The 27844-nt window shown below is 39.2% G+C and overlaps 1 protein-coding gene and 1 pseudogene across 3 annotated transcripts in view; both read left to right on the top strand.

Annotated features, from left to right (window-relative positions):
- The first annotated feature begins 1324 nt into the window (after nucleotides 1–1324).
- On the top strand, nucleotides 1325–3381 carry LOC111768542 (CCR4-NOT transcription complex subunit 4 pseudogene; annotated as a pseudogene).
- Nucleotides 3382–8927: 5546 nt separating this feature from the next.
- XPO4 (exportin 4) overlaps nucleotides 8928–27844 on the top strand; it is a 125824-nt gene continuing 106907 nt past the window's right edge. Inside the window, exon 1 of one of the 3 annotated variants that reach the window (XM_070239450.1) lies at nucleotides 8928–9306. In XM_070239450.1, coding sequence (XP_070095551.1) covers nucleotides 9238–9306 — 69 coding nt within the window. In that variant the 5' untranslated portion in view covers nucleotides 8928–9237. The remainder of the gene's footprint in view (nucleotides 9307–27844) is intronic. The other 2 variants (XM_070239452.1, XM_070239451.1) reach the window with 2 other exon arrangements.

Below are 27844 nucleotides of genomic sequence, written 5' to 3'. Positions count from 1 at the left end.
TGTGATAAGCAGGGGTTCAGAACTAAAGGCTTAGCATGCCCTAAATGAGTTTTGCTTGCTCTGTCCTGATCCTCCACAAATAGCTTTTCCAGAGATCATCTGGATTTTGCTTAGATTTTTTTTGCATGTTTCTCTTCCAGGCCATGGAAATTTATACTAAAAAAAAGTAAATAGATTTTTATTTCTATTTCTTTGCAACAATAGCTTACATGATCACAGCTAAAATGAACACAGAGATATAAGGTAAAAAGAACACCTGTAGAAATGCTCTTATGCACAAGTATTTGGTGGTTTGATTTGCTTTACTCTGGCATATACATACAGAATACACCGATATCAATACGTTTGCCTGTACTAATCCAGTAGATAATTTATCCTGAATTCTATACAGCATTTTAATCCACAAACTATCATAGTTTCTCTGAGTTCCAAATCAAACCAACAAACAGCAGAGGGAGCTGGTGATGTGCTTTTGCAAGTGAGATTTGTGCTCACTTCAAGGGTACACAGAATTTTTTGGCATGCTGTTTCCATGGGGAGGAAAGTAGGAATTCTTCGTTAAACCACCTGCAAAATGCAGGATTTTCCTTTAGTAATTTCTTTTTATATCTACTTATTCTAGGAAAGTGCTGTCAAACCTAGTCACTTAGAAACAATAAATATTGTGCAGATTTCTATTATGTCAAGGCAAATCTGTGCTACGTGCCCCCCTCCTCCCCAAAACACGAGACAATTGTCAGAGGACCCTTGACTGGCATGGCTAACTCTGTCCTTGAACCATTATGGGCCCCTACTATTGTTCATTCCATATTGAGTCAACAAAAATAGATTGAGCAGCATTATGTTCGACGTATGTGCTGAGCATCCCTTTGTACATACTGAATGTTTAAAATCGCAGCTTGGATGTTTGTCACATCCATGGGCGTCTCTACACAAATTCATCACAAGTTCTTGCAGGACAACAGTATAAAGCAGATAGGATTATCTGATTCAGTTTATAAGTTCTATAGGTCATTACTTTCATCAGACTTGAAATTTGTAGCATTTACCTTCCAGATTTAGATGAATTTCGAACTTTGGAGAGAGACTGATTTTAAAGCTACAGAGAGAACACAGTTTTACTTTAAATAGGATTCTTTCCTCCTTTTATGTAAATGCGTAGGGACAGAGTCAGGAGACCTGGTTGGGGCAGTCTCTGATGAGAGGTGGGCTTGAGCTTTGTTTGAAGATAAACAGGATGCAAATCATTGCAGAAGGAGGGATGGTGTTCCGGTACAGGTGAGCTGAACCGCAGCTGCGGGGTGGAGGCTGGAATGCAGTTGGTATGGCTGGTCTCTGGGACAGTGGGACCAGCCTGGCTGAGGTAGGTCTTGACTTCTCTAGTTAAAAAAAAAGCAGGAGCTGGCCCCGTGGTCAAGTGGTCAAGTTCTCGTGCTCTGCTTCAGCGGCCCAGGCTTCACTGGTTCGGATCCTGAGCGTGGACCCATACACCACTCATCAAGCCATGCTTTGGCAGCATCCCACATAGAGGAGCTAGAATGACCTACAACTAGGATATACAACTACGTGCTGGGGCTTTAGGGGGGCGGGGAGGAGAGGAAGATTGGCAACAGATGTTAGCTCAGAGACAATCTTCCCCACCAAAAAAGGAATAGTTAAAAAAAAGCAAACCAAGTCTTGCCAAATACTATGTTCCTTCCCACTAGACATATCAGAGGATGCTATTCCAAACTGATGCATTCTCTAATGCAGTGGTTCTCAAAGTTTTTCAGAACTCCTTCACATTCTTAAAAAGTATTGACAAAGGACCCAGTGAAAGCCAAGAGGTCCTCTCTCTGCTGAACAGTTATCAGATCGGGTGAGGGCTTTTCCCAGCTCTCCCCCTGGGTGCCGTGTGAGGATGGCCAGGGAAAAGCCAGGCAAGGATGCAACGTTTCCCCTTGCCCCTGTGGCTGCCAGATTCACCAATTTTTTTGGCATCAGGTCCACACTGATGAAACAGGGCTTTGTCCAGCATGTAGAAAGCCAGATCCAGAAGACACCACAGGACAGAACCTTCTCTCCCAGGGAGAACTGCAAAGGATAAAGAATGAGGCGAAAATAGAAAATATCAGAAAATTGCTAACAACTGCCTAGTGTGCATGTTGTACAAAAAAACCTGATCTTTGTTGTAGATCCTTCTCAGTGTCTCAGACCCAGAGGCTTTAAAAAGACCAGAATATTTTGGGACATTTGGCAAAATATGTAAAGTTGCCATCAACAATAGCACATTATATTCAGGCCCACAGGGTCCAAGTGCCAGTGTTCATGTCACCTATTCTGGTCAGAAGATGCTCTCAGGGCCATGCAGTGCAACGAGAACACGGTAGACACGGCAGCACACCTCAGGCATCTCCAGGTGCCGTGGAGTACTGCAGCTGCCGCTCCAAGAATAGGCACTGCCTGTGTTTACAGGCGCTGAAGGATGAAGCGGGGACACACCAAGAACACGAGCAGAAGCTTCTTCATGAATTTTATAAAATCAATCTCAGTTTTCCCCAGCTGTCCACGGGTTTAAATGTTAAGAATAAGAACGAAGTGACACCACTGCAGAGCCCTATTGACAAATCTTCAGATTTTCTCTCATAGACGACGGTGACGATTTCCACAGACATCCAAAAGGAACAGGCCTTTACCACCCCTTGGTTTGTCCAAATCCAGCCCAGTCATCCCTGTATGTTCATGCGGTCACAGGACACGGTCCCCTTTGGAAGGGGCAGGGACAGAGTCACAGTTGCTATTCTCAGACAACCCAACCCTATCCCAAGTGGGTTTCCTCCTTTCCCTAGCCCTCCACAATATCCAGGGACTGGGCCGCAGCACCTTCTGACATCAGAGACCGTGCCATGATCATCCCCTGCCCACCGGCAAGCAGCTTTGGCTTTGATTTTTCTAGACAACCAGAGGACGTCTCGAGATTTCATCCCTTTGATGTCACTTAGCAGGCCTGCTTGAGAGGGACTGTCAGTCCAAGACTGAGCCTCCCTTTGCCCACCTCTCTTCCAAACCCTCCTCATCCTCTACAACTGCCAATGGTCCAGACTCTGGATGCTGACATCCTGCAGCATCCACTAATGCCACCTCTCTCAACAGTCCCTTTTCAGCCTTGCCACAGAGGCTCCCTTAATTTCAGCAGCTCCAGCTGGTTTCTAAGTCATTCCGTTTTCCAGGCCAGGAAGCCCCCTACCCTTGGATGACCTTTCCACACAATAGCATCATGCACTTGAGCTGCACAGCAAGCCCCACCTCAAATAACTTGTACAGTAAGTCTTAAACGTGAGTCTCCTGCCATGGCACAACACAGCTCTGGGAGGGGTCCCTATAGCAGGTAGGTTCACTTAAAACCTTTAAGAGTCTATAAATAATGCATGGCTTCAGGCTGTTGGGTGGGTAGGGTTAGTCTCAGAAATTTCTCTGGAATAACATATAAGGTCTTTATCACAACCTCAAAAAATTTTAATTGGATGGATGCCTTATAATATTGAGCTTTATAAGGAAGGTGGAGTATTGTACCTGGTTACTTATTGATCAGAAGCAGATTACTTAATAGGAGAGTTGCTAAGTTTTTACATATCACATAAGTGAAAAAAACCAAAAACAAGAAGAAAGAAAAATAGACTCTAAAACTATGGTGCTGTAGAGTTCAACAGCATAATGAAAGTCCTTATTTTATGTTCTAAAAGTACACTGGTTCAAAAATAAATGTCAGGATGGTAATCTGCGAGAGCAGGAAGGATAAAGCCACTCTCTAACTACTTTTTGCAATTACTTTGATACACACACACATCGAAACTGTGCTATATATTAATAACACTAACAAATGTTAGTATTTAACATTTGAAAACTCCAAATATTAACATTTCACAGACATATCATATGTGCAGAAATATACTTTCTGTGAAAAAGAAATATTTTAAAGAGATATTTCTCTTTTGGTCTGTCATGTTTTTATTTCTGGGGAAATATATTAAGTTCCTAAAAACGTGATACTATAACACTTCTGGCTCTGTACTGCTGCCTTTGAAAGTTTCAGAACTTTGGGTTATAAGATCCCTTAACATTTTCCAGATCAAGTATCCTCTATATCAAAGGCAATTATTCTTATTAAGTGTCTCATTTAATTTGGGCTTTAGAGAGGCCTGTTAAAAAAGAGATTTTGATTCTCTCAAGTAAAACAGAATAATCTTTCATTCTGTTGCATAATTCATACAATTCATCCGTATTCCTTGTCAGGGCCTTTACATTAGGGCACAGTGTTATCCTAATAATATGCTACTTAACTGTGAATACTTACTATTTGTACAAGTAGTACCACTATATTCCCAACAGTATGTTGAAGAGAAGTGGCACAAGAGCAGGCATATAGTTGGATCCTGTTTTTTTATCCACTCAGCCAATCTATGTCTTTTGATTGGGGAATTTAATCCATTTACATTTAAAATAATTAATGATAGGGAAGGGCTTACTATGGCCATCTGAAAATAGTTTTGACTTGTAGACCCTCTGAAAGGATCCTAGGGACACGCTAGGTATTCTTAGTCCTACAAGATGTCCCCAGACCACACTTTAAGAACTGCTGCTCTAAGGTATTTCATCAGGGTGTTTATGGGGACAAGATGTTTATGGCTTGACAAATGTTTTTGCAAAAACACGTGATGATCCCTTGGGAAACACAAAAACAAACCAATATGCATGGTTCCAATTATTGTGAAAAGGTAAAAAAATGTGAACACTATATCATGGGTTGTGCAAACATAAGGAATCTGATAGTAGTCCCAGATCACTTTGCCGTATTTCACAATTTAACAGTCTGAGAGACTCAGCTAATGTACTAAACTGTAATAAGTCAACTTCTTCACAGGTGGCATAAAGTTCAAGTTACCGAATATCTGAGTACCCAGCATGCACTGTCAATGGATATAGCAAATGTCATGACATTCGCAAAACAAACTGTCTTTTAAAAAGTTAGTTTCACACTTTCTATAGGCAGTTTTGCTTTACTTCCTAAATATTTCAAGTTTGATATAGATTTTTAATAGTCTTCATAGTATGCATAACTGAAAAAGTTGACATGATAGTTTGTAATGTATTTACTTAAGCTATAATCATTCCAAGCGACTTATTCGGCACCTAGAAGCAGTATCCGAGAGTTAAGAGCATGGGGTATGGAGCTAGAAAGCCCGTGTTCAAATCCCAGTTCCACTAGTTCTGAGGCAAGTTATTTAGCTGCTGTATGCCTCAATTTCCTCATCCAAAATTTGGGATAATAATAGTATATTATCTCACAGGGTTGTTGTGAGGATTAAATGAGTTAATAGATTAAAACAGCTTAGTGTCCTTCATGTGGTAATTGTGCTGTAAACATCAACTATTATTATTGTAGTATTCTTAAATTGACTGGAATGGTTACTATTTTGAGATATACAGATTCCTGTATATTTCAATAATCCACATGTTGGTCTGTGATTCTCTGAAACCACCTGGCTGCCCTACTATTCAATTCACTTCTGACACTAACTACTCACAGTTAGTGCAGACCCACGAATTAATAGCTCAGTCCCACAAGCCTGCCTCCACTTCCGACGCCTGTTGCAAGTCCCAGAGACCACCTGTACTCCTGTCTCACTGTCTATAAATTGGGGATTCCCATGACCCCCTGCTCAGGTTTGATAATTTGCTAGAATGGCTCACAGATCTCAGGAAAACACGTTACTTAAATTTTCCGGTTTATTATAAAGGTACAAATGAACAGCCAGATGAAGAGGAACATAGGGTGAGGTCTGGAAGGGTCTCAAGGGTAGGAGGCTCTGACCCCACGGAGTTGGGATGCATCACTGCAGGTAGATGTATTCACCAGCTTGGAAGCTCATCAAATTTAGTGTTACAGAGTTTTTATAGAGCTCAATCTCCAGCCCCCCTTCCCCCTGGAGTTTGGTGAGTGGTCCAAAACTAAAGGAACCAAAGCTTCCTACCCTTTAACCATTTGGTCTTTCGGGTGACCACTTCATCACGAGGCTATCTAGGGGCCCCACTCTAAGTCACCTCATTAGGATAACCTCAGCTGTGACTGAAAGGGGCTTGTTATGATTAACCAAAGATACTCCTATCACTCAGGAAATTCCAAGGATTTAAGGAGCTCCTTGACAGCAACCAGGGACAAAGACTACATGCATTTTTTATTATACCACAGTTGGAAAGGAGTGAGAGAAATGATGGAAATGAATCAACTGCTGTTATTTTAAATACATTAGTCTCATCTCCTCAACTAGACCTCAAACTCTTTGGAAGTGAAGACCATTACTTCAATTTCAATTCGTCCTACAGCATCAAGCACTGTGCCTAATAAATACGCAACTGATAACAGTAATACCTTGCATTCATAGAATGCTTCACAGCGTCACAAAGTTGTCTCAAATGTATGATCTTCTTTGAACCTCATACACGTGTGATGGCCTCCATTTTACAAATGATCAAACTGAGGTCCTGAGACATTGTTACCTACCCAGCAAGCGTATCCCGTAAGAAGCAGAGATACACTACAAACCCAGTTCTTTTGATTTGAATTCTAGCCCTTGTCCCTTCACCACAAAAGATATTAGACTGTAAGATAGGTAACTGGTTCTACCTGGCTTGGTCCTAAATCACTTAACTTCTCTGGGCCTTATTTTCGTCATTTGAAAAACAAGGGATCATTTAAGTAAAGATTTTTTCATTTCCAAAATCTTAAGATTCTATAATCTTTAAGTTCTCGTCTAGTTTTCAAATATCATTATCTGTAATCCACAATAGTTAGCTTTTCCTTCTCACCAGAATGTCAGCAGTGGAGATGGTCAGTAACTATGTTTTTGCTTAATAAATGTTCCCAGAGTGTCACTAATTTAGGAAAGACACAAAATTTAGAAAGTTGGCTATACAACAAATTCCACTGGTTTCTATTAAAAAAAAAAAACAACGAAAAAACCAAAACACCAAACCTATTTTTCCAAGGAAAAGTATATAATATATTTAATCACTTTTGGTGAAGAATAAGTTAGAATAATTTTGGAGCCCATGACATCATAGGTGTTAAAAGAGTAGCCTAAAATTAGAGGGGATTTATTTGTGACTGTTCTTGGTTTCCGGAAGGTTTCAACCTGATATCTACCTTCCTTAGACCATAAACATTTCTCTCTCACGCCTAGTGAGAAATTATTGGAATTTGCACAACTTTCATCTCCTCTTCTATTTCAGGATATGAAGAGCATATGGTTAAGCTAGAATACTCCTCCCTATCTCTTCCCAGGAGAATATTATTGTTGAATAATAAATCAAAAAATAACTAGAGTCAGACATTGGAGGGGAGGTTAAACTAGGAGGCAAATTCTAGCATCTTCCCACATTGAGATTCTGCACCTTCAGTGTTCACTCTGCCCTAAAATTCGTGGCTCTCAGTCACGTGAGGTGTCTGTAACCCACTTTATAAAGCCTGGAAATTCAAAAGACTAAGTTAATTGGAAAGAAAGCATACTCATCCTCACAATTGATTAAATACTTTTCCTTCCTCTTTCTTAAAGAGTGTCTAGACACAAAATTCTTATGTAATTGCACAAAACAAATGCTTTAGAACACAAAGCCCAATCTGAAGCATTATAAACCTCAAACATTTAATGTCACAAACTATTCATTTGTCTACTCTTTTGCAGATATAACATTTATCTGCAGTAATTACTCTTCGCAACAGCTAGAGATGTTTTTGTAATCTTATTGCAGATTACTATACTTAGTCAAATATTTATTGAGTGCCGACTAAATGTCAGGGACTATGTTAATCACTTAGTTTCACAACATTCTTAAAATAAAAAAGGCCATTAACTGCATTTTCACTAGCTCTACCATTTTGTAATGAAATAAAAGTTTCTTCCTTTGTTTCTCAGGCAATAAAAACCTTGTTAATTCACTTTCCTAACTCAGAGATGCCAAATACAAGAAACAACCTGGTTTTTTGGATGGAAATAATAATGCAATTCCGTTTGCAGTGACATAAAAAATAAAACCTCAAAAGTATGGCTTACTTATAGCTAGGATGAAGAAATATAGGAAGATTTCAACAGAGGAAACTTACAAACACTGAAATGAACTTGACTTTCTGTGTATCCCCAAGTAGCAGAACAGCACCGAAAGGTAGAGATGATAGAAAAGTAGATGTTGGCTCAAAGAAACCCCCCAAACCTCCCATCCAAACAACTTTTCTACAAGTTGGAGCTGGTTTGAACACTGAAATAGCTCTTTTAGGCCCCCTTGCCTGGAACGTCGTAAAGGAGACAAGCACTGGAGGGAAAGTTGGATTACTTGATACTTTAACGTACCTTTCATCATGTATTCCATAATTAACATTACTATTATGAATTTCTTAAACACGACAAAACTGGTGGGGACTGAGTTCTTACTGGATTCAGGAAGCCAGGTAGTCAAGGTACCCCGCTCCTTTATGAGACAGCCCACGGAAGGAGAAAACGGCGAGAGAAGGATGGGTTTTCCCGTTAGTCTCGCAGCGACCTGCTGACCATATAAATTTGGACGAATCTCCTGCAGGACATCCGTTAAGAAAACGAAGCGTTCTATCCTGGAATGGTCTCTTTTTCACAGCAAAGAGGAACAGAGAAGTAGGACGCAGAAAACAAATGTTCTGAAAGGAGGTGCTCTCTAAGGAGAGCGGTTCCAAGTCAGATCCTGCAGGGCGTGGAGCGTGGAAGGGAGAGGAGGGGCAGGGGCCGATGGAGTGAAGGGCAGAGAAGCGGGGGAGCACTACCGGGCGATGGGGGCGGGGAGCGGTCGCGGTGGAGGGAAGCGAGCGGGTCCTGGGGACACCGGGTGGAGGAGCCGACAAGCCGCGGCGCCACACAGCACGCATGCGCGGGCCCGGAGCCGCGGGCGCCCGCTCCGCGCGGCCGTCGCCGTCTGGGCCAGCCGCCCTGGTCTCGGCCGGCGCCGCAGTGCGGGCGCCCGAGCCCCGGCGAGGAGGCCGGCTCACACTCTTCTCCATCCCCGCAGCCCAAGACCCGGCGGCCAGGCCAGCAGCACGGAAGCCACCACGCCGGCGTCGACCGCGGGTGCGACGGCCGCCCGGAGCGCGTGGGGCTCCGGGGTCGCTGCGGCGATTGGCCGGCCGCGGCGCCCGCTCCCAGAATGCAGCGCATGGCGCGTCATTGAAGAGAGACCATGATGGCGGCGGCGCTGGGGCCCCCAGAAGTGATCGCTCAGCTGGAGAACGCGGCCAAAGTTCTGATGGTGAGTGCGCCGCGCCCCCCGCACGCCGGGACCTGCGGCCTCCGGTCGGCCCTGCCGTGTCAGGCCTTGGCGCCGCTGGGCTGGTGACCGACAAGGGCCTCCAGGGAGCTCTAGAAGTGGAGGAGGTGGTGGTGGCGTGGCGCAGGGTTCTCCATCCTGCTTTCGTCCCTCTCTTCCCGGGGCTGTCCTCTTCCCCGAGATGACTGGCACCCCAGCCGGGCACGGAATATGGTGTTGTAGGAAAGAGAGTTTCCTGTGCCACGGTCGTCACCCCACACGCTGCCCGGTCGCCGGGGGCGAGGGTAAGGCGCGGGGAGCGAGGTCGGGTCATCCCCGCAGGGCTTCGGTCGGGGGCTGTGTGCGCGCCGCGGGGGAGTGGGTGTCCGGAGGGAAGAGATGGCTCGGCCCAGGTGCTGTGAGCAGTCCTTGTTCCCTTCGTGCATTCAGGTGCAGCCACCTTTGGAGTAACCGCAGCCGGCAGCACGTGGAAGGACCGGCAGGAGGGAGGGGAATCTTTGGGACCAAGGTCATTGGGGCAAAACTTTTTCCAGGACTGAGCTCCTTGTGGGTCACGCGTTAACTTCATTCTTACACTATACAATTAACAGTTTGATGAGTAGGTTGTTTGCCCAGGGAGTTTGAGAAGGCCAAGTCAAAGGATAAAAAAAGTATTCCACGCAGGGAGTAGAAGTAAGGATAGACTATATTCAGTTACTCCGTGAACTGTGTGTTTGTATTTGTTGGCCCAGTTTTATTTTTTAAATTATGACTTCCGTGTTTGTAGATGTGTTTTGGAAGTTAGAGGCTCATTCGATTACTTGAATTGATTCCACCTTTCTAAGAATTGAATGCAGTCAGCTTTGGACTTTTTTCTTTTCCTTTTGGTTTGGTGTTTGGGTTATGTGTTTGAGCATCACATTTGAAAATATTTGAACAAATTCTAAGGTAGTTTGTAGTCTTTTTAAATCAAGTTTTGTTTTCACACACAGCACCAGATATGAAAGTTAGCTCGTGAAACTGAGCAGTGTAATAGAAAGCGAGATTTACTTGCTTCATTACGAGCAAAGTTAAGTGAATCATTTTGTCAGAAAACTGAGTAGATAACGTTTTCAGACTTTTGCAACTTAACTCCAGAAGAAACTAGCTAGTATCTCCCTTAATACAAGGTTCTTAAAATCCCTGACATACAGCATTTCCTGAAATACCTGAAATTTTTCCAGGAACTAGGGGCCCCATTTTCATTACAAGTACTTGATTTAAAAACTACGGCGTTGAGAAGATGCAATAAGTGTCCTTCATCATTGGCCTGAATATTAATTAGCATTTGTGCTTGCCCGTACCTTCCCTCTTCCCTAGCAAAGCTGGTTTTATCATCTCTACGGGAGTAGCTGAGAAGAATAGTAATGAGTACTGTTTATTGAGTGCGTAGTACATGTCATGTACTGTGTTTGATGCTTTACATACTTTATGAATCCTTGCAACAGCTTACAAGGTTGAGAGAGTTAAAGGGGCCCAGATTACATAATTAGTAAGTGGTTAAATTAGGTCTAAAACTCAGATCTGTCTGGCTCTAAGCTGAGTTTCTTTCCACTTTACCTCACCACCTCTCGTATGTTGTATAGATATCCATTTACATATTTTTTAATCTTTCCAGAGGAAAAGAGTATTGACAAAAATGTTATGTTATTAAAAATAGGAAATTCGTTTTTGGAAATTTCCATTTAGTATTTGAAAATGTGTACAAAAAATGTGTCAGAGTAGCAGTTACTGCGTTATTTCTCAGTATGAAAGCTGCATTCCAACTTAGTATTTATTATTAATAACAGCTCACATTTATTAAGTGCTTACTATGTGTAAGGCACTATGCCAAGCACTTTACATATTTTACCTTCTTTAATCCTCGCTACCTCTATGAGGGAGGTATTATTACTTTCATTTTATAGACTACGGGACTCAAACATGTAGATGCTAAGTAATTTACCCAGATTTTCAAGGAAAGTTGTAGAGTGGGAACTCTACCTTCAGTCAGTCTGTTACCAGTCTGTGGTTCTTAACCTATAGTGTAGTGAGACTAGAAAGCTGGTAAATTGATTCATTTGAAATAGTTATGATTGTTAAATCTACTTCAATTAGTAAGCATTACAATATTAAAAAAAAAAAGGGTGATTTTAGCTTTATCCACCTGTGGGTCAGAGGATAGCCATTTGAGGAAATCTTTCTTTTTTGCTGAGGAAGATTAGCCCTGAGCGAACATCTGTGCCAGCTTCCTCTATTTTGTATATGGGATGCTTCCACAGCATGGCTGCCGATGAGTAGTGTAGTCTGTGCCCTGCTCAGTGCCCAGGAACCAAACCCCAGGCCACTGAAGTGAGTGTGCTGAACTTAACCACTAGGCCACAAGGCTGGACCTGAGGATATCTTGTTTATAGAAAATTGCTATGTATTTTAGCTGTTAATATGTTTTGGGATTCGAAGTAATTAGTGACGTTTTTCACAATTATTTTTGCTTTATTTTTCCCTTTGGTAGTCTATTTCTTTCATGAAAATTAGCGTAGAGTTTTAGTGTGTAGAATACTCTCGAGATCTTTTGGGACGGAGGTCTTAGGGAGTCCATGATGGATATCAGAAGGAAACTGTAAGCAAATTTTGGGGTAGAAACATACACTTTTGGTAATAGTCTGTAGTTTTTACAGCTTCTCTCAGGAAATAGAGACCCTGAAAAGTAAGAGCGTAGTCTAAGCATTTCTCTCTTCCATTCTACAGATGGGGAAACTGAGGTTCAAAGAGGAAGAAGTGACTTACAAGATAGCTCACAGAACAAATTAGTGATAAGACTGATCCCGAACGCAGATCACTAGATTCCCATTTTAGAACTCTTTCTAAAGTTTTACTCAAGCATGTTGCTTCTCTAAGTCAACATACTATAATACCGTAAATGTTACATTTCATTACGTGATGGGAAAGTTCTAGATGTGTTTTTGGATATTGCACTTGTTTCACTGTGAACGTCTATATTCAATCCTGTTTAGGTTATTGGATAAACTGCCAAATAAAGCAGTATATTAAACCTGTAGAGTGAAAAAGATGTTTATGGTTTTATAGGTTTCAACATAAAGAGTGATTTCTCCCTCAAAAGTAGTAACAGAATATTTTCCGTAAATGCTTCTAAATACTGCTTAATCTGATTCAAGACAGTGAGGTTACGTGCTAGAAAATAAATTTGAAGGTGAACAAACTAGAATGAGGAAGGACTGTTGTAAATTAATAACAGCATGCAGTGAACTTATCTATTCTGAAAGCGTTGTGCAAATGGAACGTTGTTTAAATAGGTCTTGAAAATTTCTTGTCCAAAAAGATTCCAGTTGTTGGCTTTTGCTTAAGATGCCTAACCCTAAGTTTTTGAGAAGATATTGAATACATATCAGAGTAAGTAAAATCGACCACACTTCTGTGCTAACATTCTCATTGGTGAGAGTCTCTCTGACTATATGAATTTAGCAGGTTATATTTACAGACTTGAAAATTTGGTGTTGTAGATACATTTTATGTTATTTAAAATTCATAATAATACTGGAATATATTGTTTTAAAATATATCAACAACACACAGGGGCCAGCCCGTGGCTGAGTGGTTAAGTTCGTGCGCTCCATTTCGACGGCCCAGGGTTTCGCCAGTTCAGATCCTGGGCGCAGACACGGCAATGCTCATCAAGCCACTTTGAGGTGGAATCCCACATGCCACATCCAGCAGGACCACAACTAGAATATACAACTGTGTAGTGGTGGGCTTTGGGGAGAAGAAGAAGAAGGGGGAAAAAAAAAGATTGGCAACAGATGTTAGCTCACGTGCCAGTCTAAAAAACAAAAAACAGCACACAGATGTGCAGAATAAAAAGTGACTCTCCCTCTCTCTTCCCCACTCTCACTCCCCTCCCTAGGTAATCCATAGTGACTATACTTTGACCTTTTTTCCTATGCTGCTACAATATACATTGTGTAGTTTTTCTTTTTTACATTAATGATATATTATAAATATTTTCCTTGATTAAAAAAACATCGTAGAGATAACTTTCTGAATAGTAAGTAATTCAATCTGTGCAGAAAGGTGTATTAGGGAAAGTAATAAGTTCCCTAAGTTCCATTCTCTCTCTTCAGAGGTGACTATTTCTCGGGCGTCCATATTGAAATTCTCTAAACATATAAGAGCATACATACATCATTTTTTAAAATCTATTTTTTTACATAAATGAGATTGTATGATCCATATCCTCCTGTAATTTTCTTTTTTTACCTCATTGTAGATGAATTTTAAAGGAAGTTTGTTTCCATTTTCTTTCTGTGTGTGTGTGTGTTTTTTTGGTGAATAGATATGAGATGTAGGTTGTGTTTTGATTTTGGAGACACCATAATGGAAGAGTTTAGTATTCTTTTAGTATTAGTATCACATTCGTTTGAACCATAAATCCAAAGCATGCTTTATTTATTTATTGTCTTGAATTTCCTTGGTTTTGTTCCCCTGGCTCCTTAGGCTGTTAGGGATTGTCCTTAGTGTGTGCACTGATAGTATGAGATAATGCAGAGCGCATATATTAACAATACTTTATAGAATAGTAATTTCATACATTTAAAACCAGAATGGATTTTAATAAATCTAAATCCAACTTTAATGAAGGCTTCAGACCAGTTTTCATAGTTTTTATTGTAGTGGAATTTGGTTAATATTTTGAAAGCATCTGCAAAATTAAAGTGTTATACAAAAATTCCTGTCTTCTTATTTGATTCTCACGTCAATCTTGTAAAGTAAACAGGAGAAGAAATATTCTTAAACTTTATAAATGAGAGAATCTGAGATTCAAAGATGATAAGTGATTTGCCTTTGGTCACGTAGCTGGTTTGGATCTGGAATTCCATCTCTGGCCACTCATTCATTCTGGAGCATTTCTTCAGAATGTACATGCTAGGCACAATGCTATATATGCTGAGGAGATGAAGAAAGACTGACCTTGTTTTCAAGGAGGGCATAGTCTGATGGGGGAGAAAGGCAAAACTGTAGCAATTGCTCAGTAATGTAATGATGAAGTATGTATTAGTGTTCTGTGAGAGTACAGAGGAGGGACATCTGTCTCAGGCTGAGGTGGGGACCTAGAAAGCGTGTCTCACAGTAGGTGATCCTTAAGCTAGGTCATGAAGGACAAATTGGAGTTTTCCAGTCCAATAAGAGGTATCCCAGATAGAGGGATATATTTGTATGGAGGCCTAAGAGAAGCAAATACATTCTGTTTGGGGAACATTTGAGCATTTATTTAGTAGATGTTTCCTGAGCCTCTCATATATGTAAGGTACAATGCTTTTATTTTTTTGTAATCAATACACGTGTCATAAAATTAAGAATTTTGATCATAGCATTTGCTTTTCTTATTGGAAAGATGCATTGTGTTGAGTAAGCGTTTTTATTTATTTCAGCCTTGTCTTTTGTTCTTTGCTATGGGACTAGATATTAGAAAACTGGCGCTAACAGAATTCTTTTTCTCAAAAAACTAGTTAGCGGTAAATTTTTATTTAAAATTCAGTTCAATTAAATGTATATTTTGCTGGCCGGCCCTTGGGCGAGTGGTTGAGTTCGTGTGCTCTGCTTTGGCGGCCCAGGGTTTCCCCAGTTTGGATCCTGGGTGTGAACATGGCACTCCTCATCAAGCCATGCTGAGGTGGCATCCACATGGCACAACCAGAAGGACATACAACTAAAATACACAACTATGTACCAGGGGGCTTTGGGGAGAAAAAGGAAAAATGTTTTTTAAAAAAAGTGTATATTTTGCAGTTGGGTTTGTGTCAAACTCAGCTAATTGGAACATAGCCAGTGATCCAGAGAAGAAATGTGAAAAGACCTTTGAAATTATGCACAGATACTTAAAAGCTAGTTGATAAAATTTAACAGCATTTTATGATTAAAATTTCAGAAAACTAGGAATTGAAAGGAATGCTCAATATGATAAAAAAATAGTTTATTGAAACCGGTAGTAAATAGTGATACTCTTAGGAGTAAAATGGGGAATCCTAATATAACTATCATTCAACAAGCACACATATTGGAAAGAAAAGTAAAAAAGATTATTTGCAGGTGATATTCAGAAAAAAAAATCCAAGGAAATTAACTAAAAAACTATTAGAACCATTGGTTGTTTGGTAAGGTGGCCAGACATAAGACATAAAAACCAATTGAAAGATTTCCTTTATATGTATACAACAATGATCAGCTTAAAAATGGAAAATGGGCTAGCTCAGTGGCATAGTGGTTAAGTACATGTGCTCCGCTTTGGCAGCCTGGGGTTCGCAGGTTCAGATCCTGGATTCGGACATACCCACTGCTCATCAAGCCATGCTGTGGCAGAGTCCCACATACAAAATAGAGGAAGATTGACGCACATGTTGACTTGGCGCTATCTTACTCAAGCAAAAAGAAGATTGGCAACAGATGTTAGCTCAGAGCCAGTTGTCCTCAAAAAAGTAAATAAATGAAAAGGAAAATAGATCTCATTTTTTAGGAATAAAAATTGTGGGAATGAATTCTAGGATACTGTGCAACATATTTATGAAGAAAACTAGACAGCTTATTTGAAGAATAGGAAAGAAGATCTGAATTAAATGAAGGCTTTGTTCCTCATTCCAAAGAATTAACTTGGTTAAGGTGGCAATTCCTCCCTCAATCTATAAATTGAATGTGATGTCAGTGACAATCCCTCTTCGCTCCTCACTCACCCTTGTTTGGGGCGGGGGGGGGGCGCAACTTGACTAATTAATTAGAAAATATATCTGGAAGAATAATTGTGTGAGAATAACAAAGAACATTTTAAAAGAAGAATGAAGGTTTGGGGGACTTGATGTACTAGCTATTAAAATGTATTAAAAAAACTAAAGTAATTGAAACATTGTAGCGCTGGCATGGGAAAAGAATAGAAAGTTGGAACTGAATAGTTCAGAAACAGAACTATGATTAAAATGATATTTCAAATTGTAAAGATATGGGGAAGTGGATAGTGCTAGTGGAAGCATAAAAAGCTACATGTTTTTGGTAGATAGTTTGGCAGTATGTTACAAAAGCCTTAAAAGTGTACATATTCTTTGACCCCAGCTATTTCACTGCTAGCCATTTATTTCAGCCTCTGGAAATACTTGCACATACACAAAAAATGTTTATCGTGGTGTATATACCTTGCTGTAGCAAAGAACTGAAATGATGTGAATGTCGAGTTGAAAGATATTGGTTAAATAAACTATAATATTCTATATAATGGAGTTTTAGGGAACTCTCAAGAAATGTGGATCTAATATGTGGTAGGAGGTTTTTTTTAATGGAAAGATTCTCAAAATAAGTGAGTGAGGGAAAAAAGTGCAGAACATAATATATGATCCTGTTTTTGTTTTCTTAAAAAAAAAACTGCTTATATTTGTATATGCATAGAAACAGAATTGGAGGATACATACTAAACTTTTAAGAATCGCTATGTAGGGAGTGGGATTGGGAGTGACAAGAGTCCTCAATTTCTATGTTTTAATGTAGTTTGAATTTTTTACAATATGAAAACAGTGTGTCACAAATAACATGTCATTTGATAAATTTGAATGTCGCGTGTGTTTTTAATTTCTGTGACTCTTTTCTTGATGGGTCTATAATTTTTATCCTAAGGAAAATTAAAAGCTGTATCATGGCTTAGGCTGAGTAAAGACTAGATTTGTGTTTTTGTCTTTATAAATCACGTCATCCCATTTCTACAGATTTGTTTAGTCACTGCTACTTAAGCATAGAGGCTGGCCTGGTGCTGCAGCGGTTAAGTGCACACATTCCACTTCGGCGGCTTGGGGTTCACCAGTTTGGATCCTGGGTGCAGACCTGGCACCGCTTGGCAAGCCATGCTGTGGCAGGCATCCCACATATAAAGTAGAGGAAGATGGGCACGGATGTTAGCTCAGGGCCAGTCTTCCTCAGAAAAAAGTGGATGATTGGCAGCAGATGTTAACTCAGGGCTAATCTTCCTCAAAATAAATAAATAAAAAATTTAAAAAAAAGGTTAAGCATAACCTTGCTAGCGAATAAAGGGAAAAAAGTTCTTTGATAAAGAGCTATTAGAAAACCAATAAACTTTATTCCAGAGAAGAGATATGGATTTACTCTCTCACCAAGCTCTATTCACTTGTAATTGTGGGAAAAATTAGGCCCACTATAAAGTGACAAAGAGAATATTCTAGAGTAGAGGCTTTCAAAGTTTAGCAGATGCATAATCAGTCTTAGAATAATTGCTAAAGATGTAGATTCCTCTGTCTTAACTATAAGGGTTCTGATTTAGTAGGCTATGTCTCATTCCATTCTTTGCTCTTTAATCACTTTCTGAAGAGTTCTGAAAGCTCAGCATAGTTGTTGGCCCCTGCCTTATATTCCAGCCATAAGGCTGTTCGTATATACTGTCTTTGTTTTCCAGCCTGGGCTGGCTACATAATTTGCAGAGCCCCATGTAAGACGAAAATGTGGAGCCTCTCGTTCAAAAAGTAGGAAAAAAGTGCCATTAAAGGTTCTAAAATGGGGCCAGCCCTGTGGTGCAGTGGTTAAGTGTGCACGTTCTGCTTCAGCAGCAGGGCTTCGCCAGTGCGGATCCTGGCTGCAGACCTGTGCACCGCTTGGCAAGCCATGCTGTGGCAGGCATCCCACATATAAAGTAGGGGAAGATGGGCACGTATGTTAGCTCAGAGCAGTCTTCCTCCGCAAAAAGAGGAGGATTGGCAGCAGATGTTAGCTCAGGGCTAATCTTCAAAAAAAAAAAGGTTCTAAAATGTAGAGCTTTTTCTTTTAAGAACATTGAATTTCTTATAAAACATAATAAGAATAATAATGCTTTATGAGTAACAAACTTATAAATTGGAAAAATATTTTAGTATAATAATTTTTGTATAATACAGTAAATAGTGCTTTATGTGATATCTTGACTGGTCATAATATTTTTTGTCTTGCTTTTCTACAAATTTATTAGGTCATCGAAATCTTTACTTTGAGCAAGTTCATTTTCAGTCAGTATAATTGAAGGTGATGTCAGTTGCTTTTGGCAAAGGCAAGATTGGAAATAATTTTTTATTTGAGTAGGATCTTTTGCTGAGGCACCCATTCACTAGAGCTGTTGTGTTTTACAGGCTGTGACACATTGTGTTCTGATTATTTACAAATAAATTTTCGTACATTTAGAGCTGATGATTCTTGCAGAGCATTTTTTTCTAAAAAGATTTAACTTCATATAAATCAGTTTCATGTAAATCTGAGTTTAATTTTAGATGTAAATTTATACAGTATTTTAATATTTTTCTGACAATTCTTTTTATTTGTAGAGGTCATACAAGAATCCAAAAGTAGCTTGATGATTTGTATATAATTAAAAATGCCTGTTTTTTTGTTCATGCTGCCATTGTATCTTCTATTATAAGAAAAAAGTAAAATTGTCTTCCTCACTAACAAATTGTTTATCTAGACCTTTATGTTAAAATAACGTTCTTTTCCATTGAATGCAACCATCTTTAAATTTAGTTTCTATTTCTAAGCCTATAGATACTTGCTTTTCTATAGCAGTTTTGGAAACCAGAGATTGTAAACTCTTTGAAGAATTCTAAGAACTTTTTGATTTGCTGTATTGCAGTGTCCATGTGTACATTTTTGTTTTGTAGTTTATTGACTGAGTTTACTGCCTGAGTTCCTGTCGCAGTGCTCAGGCTGGAGAGTTAATATTTGTGCAGGTGCCTCAGGGACAGGCTCTGGGGATGGACAGGCAAGCTGGCCTTCCACCGTGGATCCTGCTGCTGCGGCCAATTTGGGCCCGGGTCCCACCCTACCACCTTGGGGGCCTATGGCACCCAACTGCTTCGAGGCATATGCTTATATGCTTGGCCACCAGTCTGTCTTCACAACTCCCATGCATGCTTCATTGTCCCCTTGGGCTTCACTTAACAAAACACAAGTTCAAAGATAAAATTATTAAGAATTTCGGGATGAGAATAGCAAAGTATCAAATTAAGCATGGGGCCCCTTTGACAGTTGGGCCCTATGCACAGGTCACAAACTCATGAAGCTGGCCTGGGGCTCCATCATATTGAAGTCCATCACATTTGATCTGCTCTCTGCTTCCGGAACCTTAGATGTATGTATTCCCTTGGCTTGGAACGCCCACCTGCCTCTTTTGCCTAGTTAAGATTTAATTCTTCAGATCTCAGTGTAGTTGTTTACTTTGTCAAAAAAAGCCTGACCACTCTGAACTAGATTAAATTCTTTTTTCATAGCACTTTTTGCTTTAGTAACATTTATCATACCTGCAATTTTATGCTATTTATTTGGTTATATGATTGATTCCTCTACTGGATTGTAAGCTCCATGAGGACAGGGATTCTGTTTGGTTTTGCTCATTGTTGGCTCACTGTTGTGTCCAACGCATCTAGCACATTGCCTGGCACAAAGTGCGCATTTGATAGTAATTTGTGGACTGAAATATATGAACTAACTGCTGTAGGGGAAGGCATACAGTATAGTGGTGGGTGTTGGAGACAGATTACCCAGGTTTGAATTGAGGTTTTATTACTGCTTGCTCTATGTGAGGCTTTGGATAAGTTTTTATCTTTCCAACTTCTTAGGTTCCTTCTCCCATTGCTTTTTCCCCGCATCAGCCACACCAGCTCTCTTTCAATCCTTCCTTCTCCTGTCCTCCATCCTGCCACAGGACCTTTCCAATACTATTCTGTCTGCCTAGAATGCTCTCCTTCTCTTACCTAGTCCTTCAGATCTCTCTATAGTCACTTTCTCAGGAAAGCCTTCCTTAACTTCCCTGAGAGGTGAAGTTAACCTGTCCTATACTTAGATCACTGTGTAGTTCTTTCATAATACCTACTGCATTTGAAATTTTACATTTATTTGTATGATTAATTAATAAATGTTGGTCTCTAGACTCTAATGTGTATTAGTTTAGGGACCTTGTTTGCACATAGCAGTTGTTCAGTAATATTCAGAATGAAAAGAATGAATGAATAAATGAGGAAGCAAGTGGGAGTAGTGAGATGAGCCTAGGGAAATAGGCAGGGGCTAGCTTATCTTAAGGTCTGATTTGCCATAATAATTAGCTTGAATTCACCCAGTAGTGTGATGTGTCAGATCTGTGATGTCAGTATGTGACTGGCATCAGTGTGAAAATCTGATCTAACAGAAGCAAGATGTGAGGAGACAGGAGGCTGTTGAAATTGTTCAAAGAGATGATGAGATTCTGAACAAAGCCAAGGTAGGAGGGGATATATTAATATGCTTAAAAAAATTTTTTAATGACTCTTATGCTAAAGGAGAGTGAATATGTATTTGGGGGAAGCTGGGGAGCACCCCCAAACAGCTTGTATAAGCTCAAAATTTCTTTTTTATCCTAAAAAATTAGTAGAAATTTTATGCTAATCTGTAATATATGTCTGTGTTTTAATATAAAATTGTTTGTCCCCAAACTTTGAATAAATTTAATAATTTTAGAAAGCTGGTTTATCTTTATTTTGTGGTTTTGTGGCAGGAACTAGAGAACTAATTAGAAAACAACAGTAGTAAGATAGTGACCTAATCAGATGAGATATTAGAAAAATTACCCTGTTGGTATATTATAGTAAGCACACGTGGAAAATTATTGAATTTAGCAGTTGAAAGGCAATATAACATAGTGTAGAGCCAGACTATCTGGATTCATCTTGGCTCCCCCTTGACTAGCTGTATGACGTTAAAGAAGCTATGTGTCTGTTTTTTCATCTCTGAAGTAGGAAAATAATAATTAATATCTACCTCAGGGAGTTAATCTGAAGATTAAATGATTTCATTTACACTAAAAGGAAAATGTATTTCTAGTGCCTAGCACATAGGAAGTATTCCATAAGTGTTATTTGTTACTTTTTTTTTTGAGGAAGATTAGGCCTGAGCTAACATCTGCTGCCAATCCTCCTCTTTTTGCTGAGGAAGATTGGCCCTGAGCTAATATCTGTGCCCATCTTCCTCTACTTTATATGTGGAACACCTGCCACAGGATGGATGGGTAAGCAGTGCATAGGTCCGCATCTGGGATCTGAACCCAGGAACCCGAGGCCGCCAAAGTGGAGTGCATGAACTTAACCACTATGCTACTGGGTGGACCCCTTGTGACTTTGTACTTTAATGTATCAAATAACATTGCATCAAAGCACATAAATCAAGGTAACTTAATAGGAAAGCACTCAAATATTTGTTGAGTTAATTAAATTTCTTCTAGAGTAGTGCTGATAGAACTTTCTGTGTTGATGGAAATGTTCTGTATCTACACTCTTCAGTATGGTAGCCAGTAGCCACATGTAACTATTGAGCACTTGAAATGTGGGTAGTGCAATGGAGGAACTAAGTTTTCAATTTTAATTAATCTAATAGCCGCATTTGGATAGTGACTACATATTGGGCAACACAGGTCTAGAGTGTAGCTGTGTCTCTCTGCATTCATCTGATTTGTCGCTACTAATTCCAGATTTCAGATAATTCTCATAGGTTCTATCATTACGTCTGGTGGTTGCATTCCCAACTGCAATACTGGTTCCAGGTATCAAATGCATCTTTAATAGGGTCTGCTCTGTTATTCTGATTCTTTTTCTTGCTCTAGAATCATCAAAATACTTTTGAAAACATTGATGGCACATAATATTGATGAAGAGAAGATGGCCATATTCTTTGCTTCATAATTATACATCGTTCTCATTTTTAGATTTATAAACACCAATTAGAATGATCAAGGCAGTGAATTTTTTCATCACCTTTATATACATATCTGCCTTTAACGTTCATCCACTTATGAACTATATCAAGCAAATTTTTGTGCAGACATCATAAAAGAGTAAAGAATACTGCCACGTATCCTTTTTAGTAAAACAAATTGATTTAGATTCTTGTCACAGAATATTGGGTAATGAAGTAATTCTTGTGTAATGACTGACTGGGTGAGAATACCATATTTCCTTTTTGTCCTTGGAAGTACGCTGTTCATTCATTGATTCTTGAGTTTGAGAAAATTCATCAAAGGCAGAGTTTGTTGTTGCGGGCTGGCCTGTGCATTGTAGGATGTTTAGCAGCATATCTACCCTACTAGTTGCCAATAGCACTCCCCAGTTGTGGCAACTGAAAAATGTCTCTAGACGTTTCCAAATGTCCCCTGAGGGACAAAATTGCCTTGTTGAGAACTGCTGATCTAGAATATCATGATGTGAAGATTCGAGGTCTGAGACTACACTTAGATGATCAATTTTGTCATCGTTAGTAGTGTCTGTCCATTAGAACTTTCTGCAGTGATAGGAATGTTCTAGTGTGATAGCCACTAGCCACATGTGACTTTCAAGTACTTGAAATGTGGCTAATGCGACTGAAGGCCTAAACTTTTAATTTCACTTTACCTAGTTTAAATTTAAATAACCACCTGTGGCTAGTGGCTGCGGTGTTGGACAGTGCAGGTCTAGAGTGCTGCTAGATTCGTGTTTTTTCATTCTTCTGATTCGCCTCATAATTGTGAAATGTCCTTCCTTGGCAGTTTTCTTCTCTTTGTCATTTTGGGTGGAAAATGAAAAATTTTGAATTCTCAACACTATTCAGTGAAATGCAAAAGAAAGATTACAGAGGTGGTGTTTCCAGATTTCTTTTACACTTTCTTAAAAGGTCATGCTGTACTTTGAGCAGTGTAGTAGAAAATACTGAGGATAAGGTAATAGTGTTGATTTATTTTGCTATTGCATCACTTTTCTAGGTGACTTCATTTCTTATTTTTTAACTTTATTATTTTAGTCTTTTCTTAGCATATTGGGGAATAATTGATGAGTTCTGATGAGATACCAAAATGTTTCAAGATACAGAAAAAATATCACTAAGATCTTATTATATATCTTAGACTTACGAAAGAGTCCAGGGGATCCATAAGTGACTTCCAATTAGAATGAGTTTTATTCCATTTTTTAAAAAATAAAATTTTTCTTTATTCTTTGGAAGACCTGTAAGAAAAAAATAAAAATTGTGAAATATCAAGCATTACAAATAAATAGAAGTGCTTAAAAAAATCCCAAAAATTGAGTCCAGTGGACCCTGATAGTGTACTAATAGTTACTGACAGTTTAAGGGAATATGTTTATTGTCTCAACATTAGGTATGATATTTGCTTTAGCTTTTTTGTAAATTCTTTTCATCAGGTTAAGGGAGTTTCCATCCATTCCTACTTTGCTAAAATGTTAGTCATGAATCTTAATTTATTAAACATTTCTGCATTTTTTTATGATAATCTCTCTCTTTTAATATGTTAATGTGGTGAAAGATATTAGTTGGTTTTCTATTGTTAACCCAGTTTTGCATTCCTGGGATTAACTAACTTGGTCACAGTGTACATTATTATCTTTATTATTTTTAAAAATTCCATTGTTGGATATGGCATACGAATTATCTTAAGATTTGTTTCATCTGTGTTCGTGAATGAGATTGACCTAGAAGTTTCTTACACTATCCTCGCATCTGGGTTTGGTGGTGGCGTATTCATGCTAATCTCCTAAAATGAGTTGAAGAGTGTTCCCTCTTTTGTATTCTCTTGAAATCTGTGTAGGATTGGAATTATTTGTTTCCTGCTGTTTGGTAAAATCGTCCGGGTCAGTGAGTTTAACGTGTAGTTTTTAGAAAATCTACAGTAGTCCACCCTTATCCACAGTTTCACTTTCTGTGTTGTCAGTTACCCTCCATCAGCCTTGGTCCAAAAATATTACATGGAAAGTTACAGAAATAAACAATTCATAAGTTTTAAACTGTGTGCCGTTGTGAGTAGTCTGATGAAATCTTGTGCTGTCCTGCCCCACATGTGGATCATCCCTTTTGTCCAGCGTGTCCACACTATATGAGCCACTCGCCCGTTAGTCACCTAGTAACCGTCTTGGTTATTGAATGGACTGTCACGGTATTGCAGTGCTTTTGTTCAAGTGCCCCTTATTTTACTGAATAATGGCCCCAAAGTGCAAAAGTAGTGATGCTGGCAAGATATGCCAAAGAGAAGCTGTAAAGTGCTTCCTTAAAGTGAAAATGTGAAAGTTCTCAACTTAATAAGGAAAGAAAAAGAATTGTATGCTCAGATTGCTAAGATCTATGGTAACTTTTACCAGAGTATCTTGTTCTAGTTGTTCTAGTTTATTATTAGTTTTTGTTGTTAATCTCTCACTGTGCCTAATTTATAAATTAAACTTTACCACAGGTATGTATGTATAGGAAGAAACCGTATCTATAGGGTTCAGTACTATCCACAGTTTCAGGCATCCGCTAGGGGTCTTGGAATGTATCCCCCGAAGATAAGGGGGGACTACTATAATTTATACTGCTTCATTTCATTTAATAGATGCAGGACTCTTTAGCTTAGCTATTTCTTCTTAAGTCAGTTTTGAAATATTTTTCTAGGGATTTGTCCATATCACATACATTTTTATATTTGTCACCATAAAGTTGTTATTTTAATATCTGTTATCTGAGCCATCTGTAGTTACAATCTCTTTTAATCTTGCTTATTCATAATTTGTGTTTTTCTTCCCTTTACCTCCCTTCTGTGATTAATCTTGGTACAGTTTTATCAGTTTTATTAGTCATTCCAAAGAAGCAACTTCTGGCTTTTTTGTTTATCTCTGTTGTTTATGTATGTAATTTCTGTTTCATCATTTTCTGCTGTTTATTTTTTCCTTCGTTCTATTTTCTTTGGGTGGGTTCTGCTATTTTTCTAAGTTCAATTTTTTTCTAAGTTCTTGGGTTGGATGTTTAGCTCATTTGTTTTAATATTCTTAATTTTTAATGTAAGCATTTAAGACTACCCATTTTCCGCTACTACTCTATTTGATTACTATAGGTTTTTTTTTTTTTTTTTAAAGATTTTATTTTTTCCTTTTCCTCCCCAAAGCCCCCCGGTACATAGTTGTGTATTCCTCGTTGTGGGTTCTTCTAGTTGTGGCATGTGGGACGCCGCCTCAGTGTGGTCTGATGAGCAGTGCCATGTCCGCGCCCAGGATTCGAACTAACGAAACACTGGGCCGCCTGCAGCGGAGCGCGCGAACTTAACCACTCGGCCACGGGGCCAGCCCCTTGATTACTATAGGTTTTTATGATGTGAAGTATTTCTGGTCAATTCTGAATGTTTTCCATTATGATTTCTCCTTTCATCCTTGAATCTTTCTAGTTTTTATTTTTGTTACATCGGGTTCTACCTTAATTGGTGTGTGGTCAGAGAATGTATCATGTATATACCAGTTATTTAAAGTTTGTTTGGACATGCCCTGTGGATGGCCTAATATGTTGTCAGTTTTTGTTCAGTGTGTGTTTGCGAAGAAGGTGTGATATCCAGTTAAAGGTGCAACCTATATATGTCTATTGAGGTAAACTTGTTAAATCTTTTTGTCTCCAGAAACTAGCAGTTACCTAGAGAGATGTGTTAGTGGATTTGTTAGTAGTCTTGTCATTTTTTTCTCTACATATATTTGAGGCTATGTATTATTTACATCCCATTTTAATTGACCCTTTTATGATTAGTAGATGAACCACTTCTCTTTAGTAGCATTTTGCCTTATTCTCCTTTTTTCTTATGTTGTCATAGCTACATCAGTTTCATTAACTTGCTTTTGATCAAAATTTGCTTAGCATGACTTTTTCCATCCTTTTTCTTTCGCCCTTTCCATGCTCTTGTTTTTGTATGCATGAAGTTGGGTTTTGTTTTTCATCCAGACTGACAATCTTAGTTTTTTATCTAGAGTGTTTAGTTTATTTGCATTTATTTGTGATTACTGGTAAATCATGATTTATTTATATTATCTTATTTTGTGTATATGTGTATGTGTGCTTCCTTTTGCGTTCTTTTGGGGTTTGATAATCTTTTTGTTATTGTTGTTTTTGTGAGGGAGATTGGCACTAAGCTGACATCTGTTGCCAATTTTCCTCTTTTGCTTGAGGAAGATTGTCACTGAGCTAGCATCTGTACCAGTCTTCCTCTATTTTTTGTATGTGGGATGCTGCCACAGTGTGACCTGGTGAGTGATGTGTAAGTCTGTGCCCGCGATCCAAACCCACGAACCCCAGGCTGCCTATGTGGAGCATGTGAACTTAACCACTATGCCCCTGGGCCAGCCCAAGGGTTTGATGATGTTTTGTTTTTCATTCCATAGTTTGAATATCATAATATATGTTCTTTATTTTTTATTTTGATTCTTTTATTGACCGTGGTAGACATTTTAACATGCATACTCAATTTAGTCAAAAGTTAATCTGTATATTCTGTCTCAGCTAGAATAGTAGAAGAATTTAAAAACTCTCTTGATTTATGTGCTATCATCATCCAAAATTTTAATCGTCTTTTTTAAATTTCACAAATTATTTTTTAAATACAATCAGTATTTGTTTAGGTGTATTCACGTAGTTAATTTCTTTACTCATAGTCCTTTGCATTCAAGACTTTCCATCTGGGATCACTAACTGTCTTGAAGTATGTGTATCCTTTAGAATTTCCTTAAAGAAAGAGTGTTTTGGTAATAAACTCTCCTGGTTTTTATCTGCATGAACATGTCTTCAATTACATTTTAATCCCTGGAAGATTGTTTCCCTGGATATACATTTCTAAGTTAGAACTTGTTTCCTTGGAGTCTACCTGGTGGTGCAGCGGTTAAAGTCGCGTGCCTGTCTTCTGGGGGGGTCTGGAGTTCACTGGTTCAGATCGGTGGCGTGGACTGTGGCAGCATCCCACATATAAAAAATAGAGGAAGATGGGCACGGATGTTAACTCAGGGCCAGTCTTCCTCAGCAAAAAGAGGAGAATTGGTAGCAGATGTTAGCTTAGGGCTAATCTTCCTTGGTCGGGTCAGGGTGGGGTGGGGAGTTAAAAGTTGTTTCCTCTCAGGAGTCTGAAAATGTTGCTCTGTTTTCTCTCGTTTGACTTCTCATTGCTCTAGGAAGTCATTGTCAGTCTGTTAGTTCTTTGAAGGTAATCTGTATCTTTTTTCTTTGGCTGCTTTTAAGATCTTCTCTGGTTTTTGGATTCTTTGGTTTCAGTGTGACATCAGTAATATGATTTTTTTCCCTTTTTGTTCTGTTTGGGGTTAATTGGGCTTTCAGATTTGGAGCTTAGTGTTTCTCATCGATTTTGGAATACTTTCTGCCATTATTGTTTTGAATCTTTATCTTTCCCATCCTCATTCCATGCTGTGTCAGTCAGGATCCTGGCAGAGGGCTCAAAGGGGTAATTGAAGAGAGTTAAAGAGGGGATTCTTGACAGAGGGTTGGGGAGGGGTTGGGTGTAATGGAACCACAAGGCACAGTGAAGCCATTCCCGGGCCTGCAAGAGCAGGGAGGGTGAGGGGAGAATTTGAGACCCTTCACGGCAGAGGAGAGAAGCCTCATAGGAGCTGTAGCTTTTGGTGGAGAAAAGGAGCCCCTGGGGCTGAGGGAAGAGAGTGAGGAAGCCAGCGTGATATGGTCTCTGCCA

Source organism: Equus caballus, chromosome 17 (assembly GCF_041296265.1).
Source record: "Equus caballus isolate H_3958 breed thoroughbred chromosome 17, TB-T2T, whole genome shotgun sequence".
Taxonomy (NCBI): domain Eukaryota; kingdom Metazoa; phylum Chordata; class Mammalia; order Perissodactyla; family Equidae; genus Equus; species Equus caballus.
Note: the sequence above shows the minus strand (reverse complement) of the source record. Positions and strands in the feature narration are given on the sequence as shown.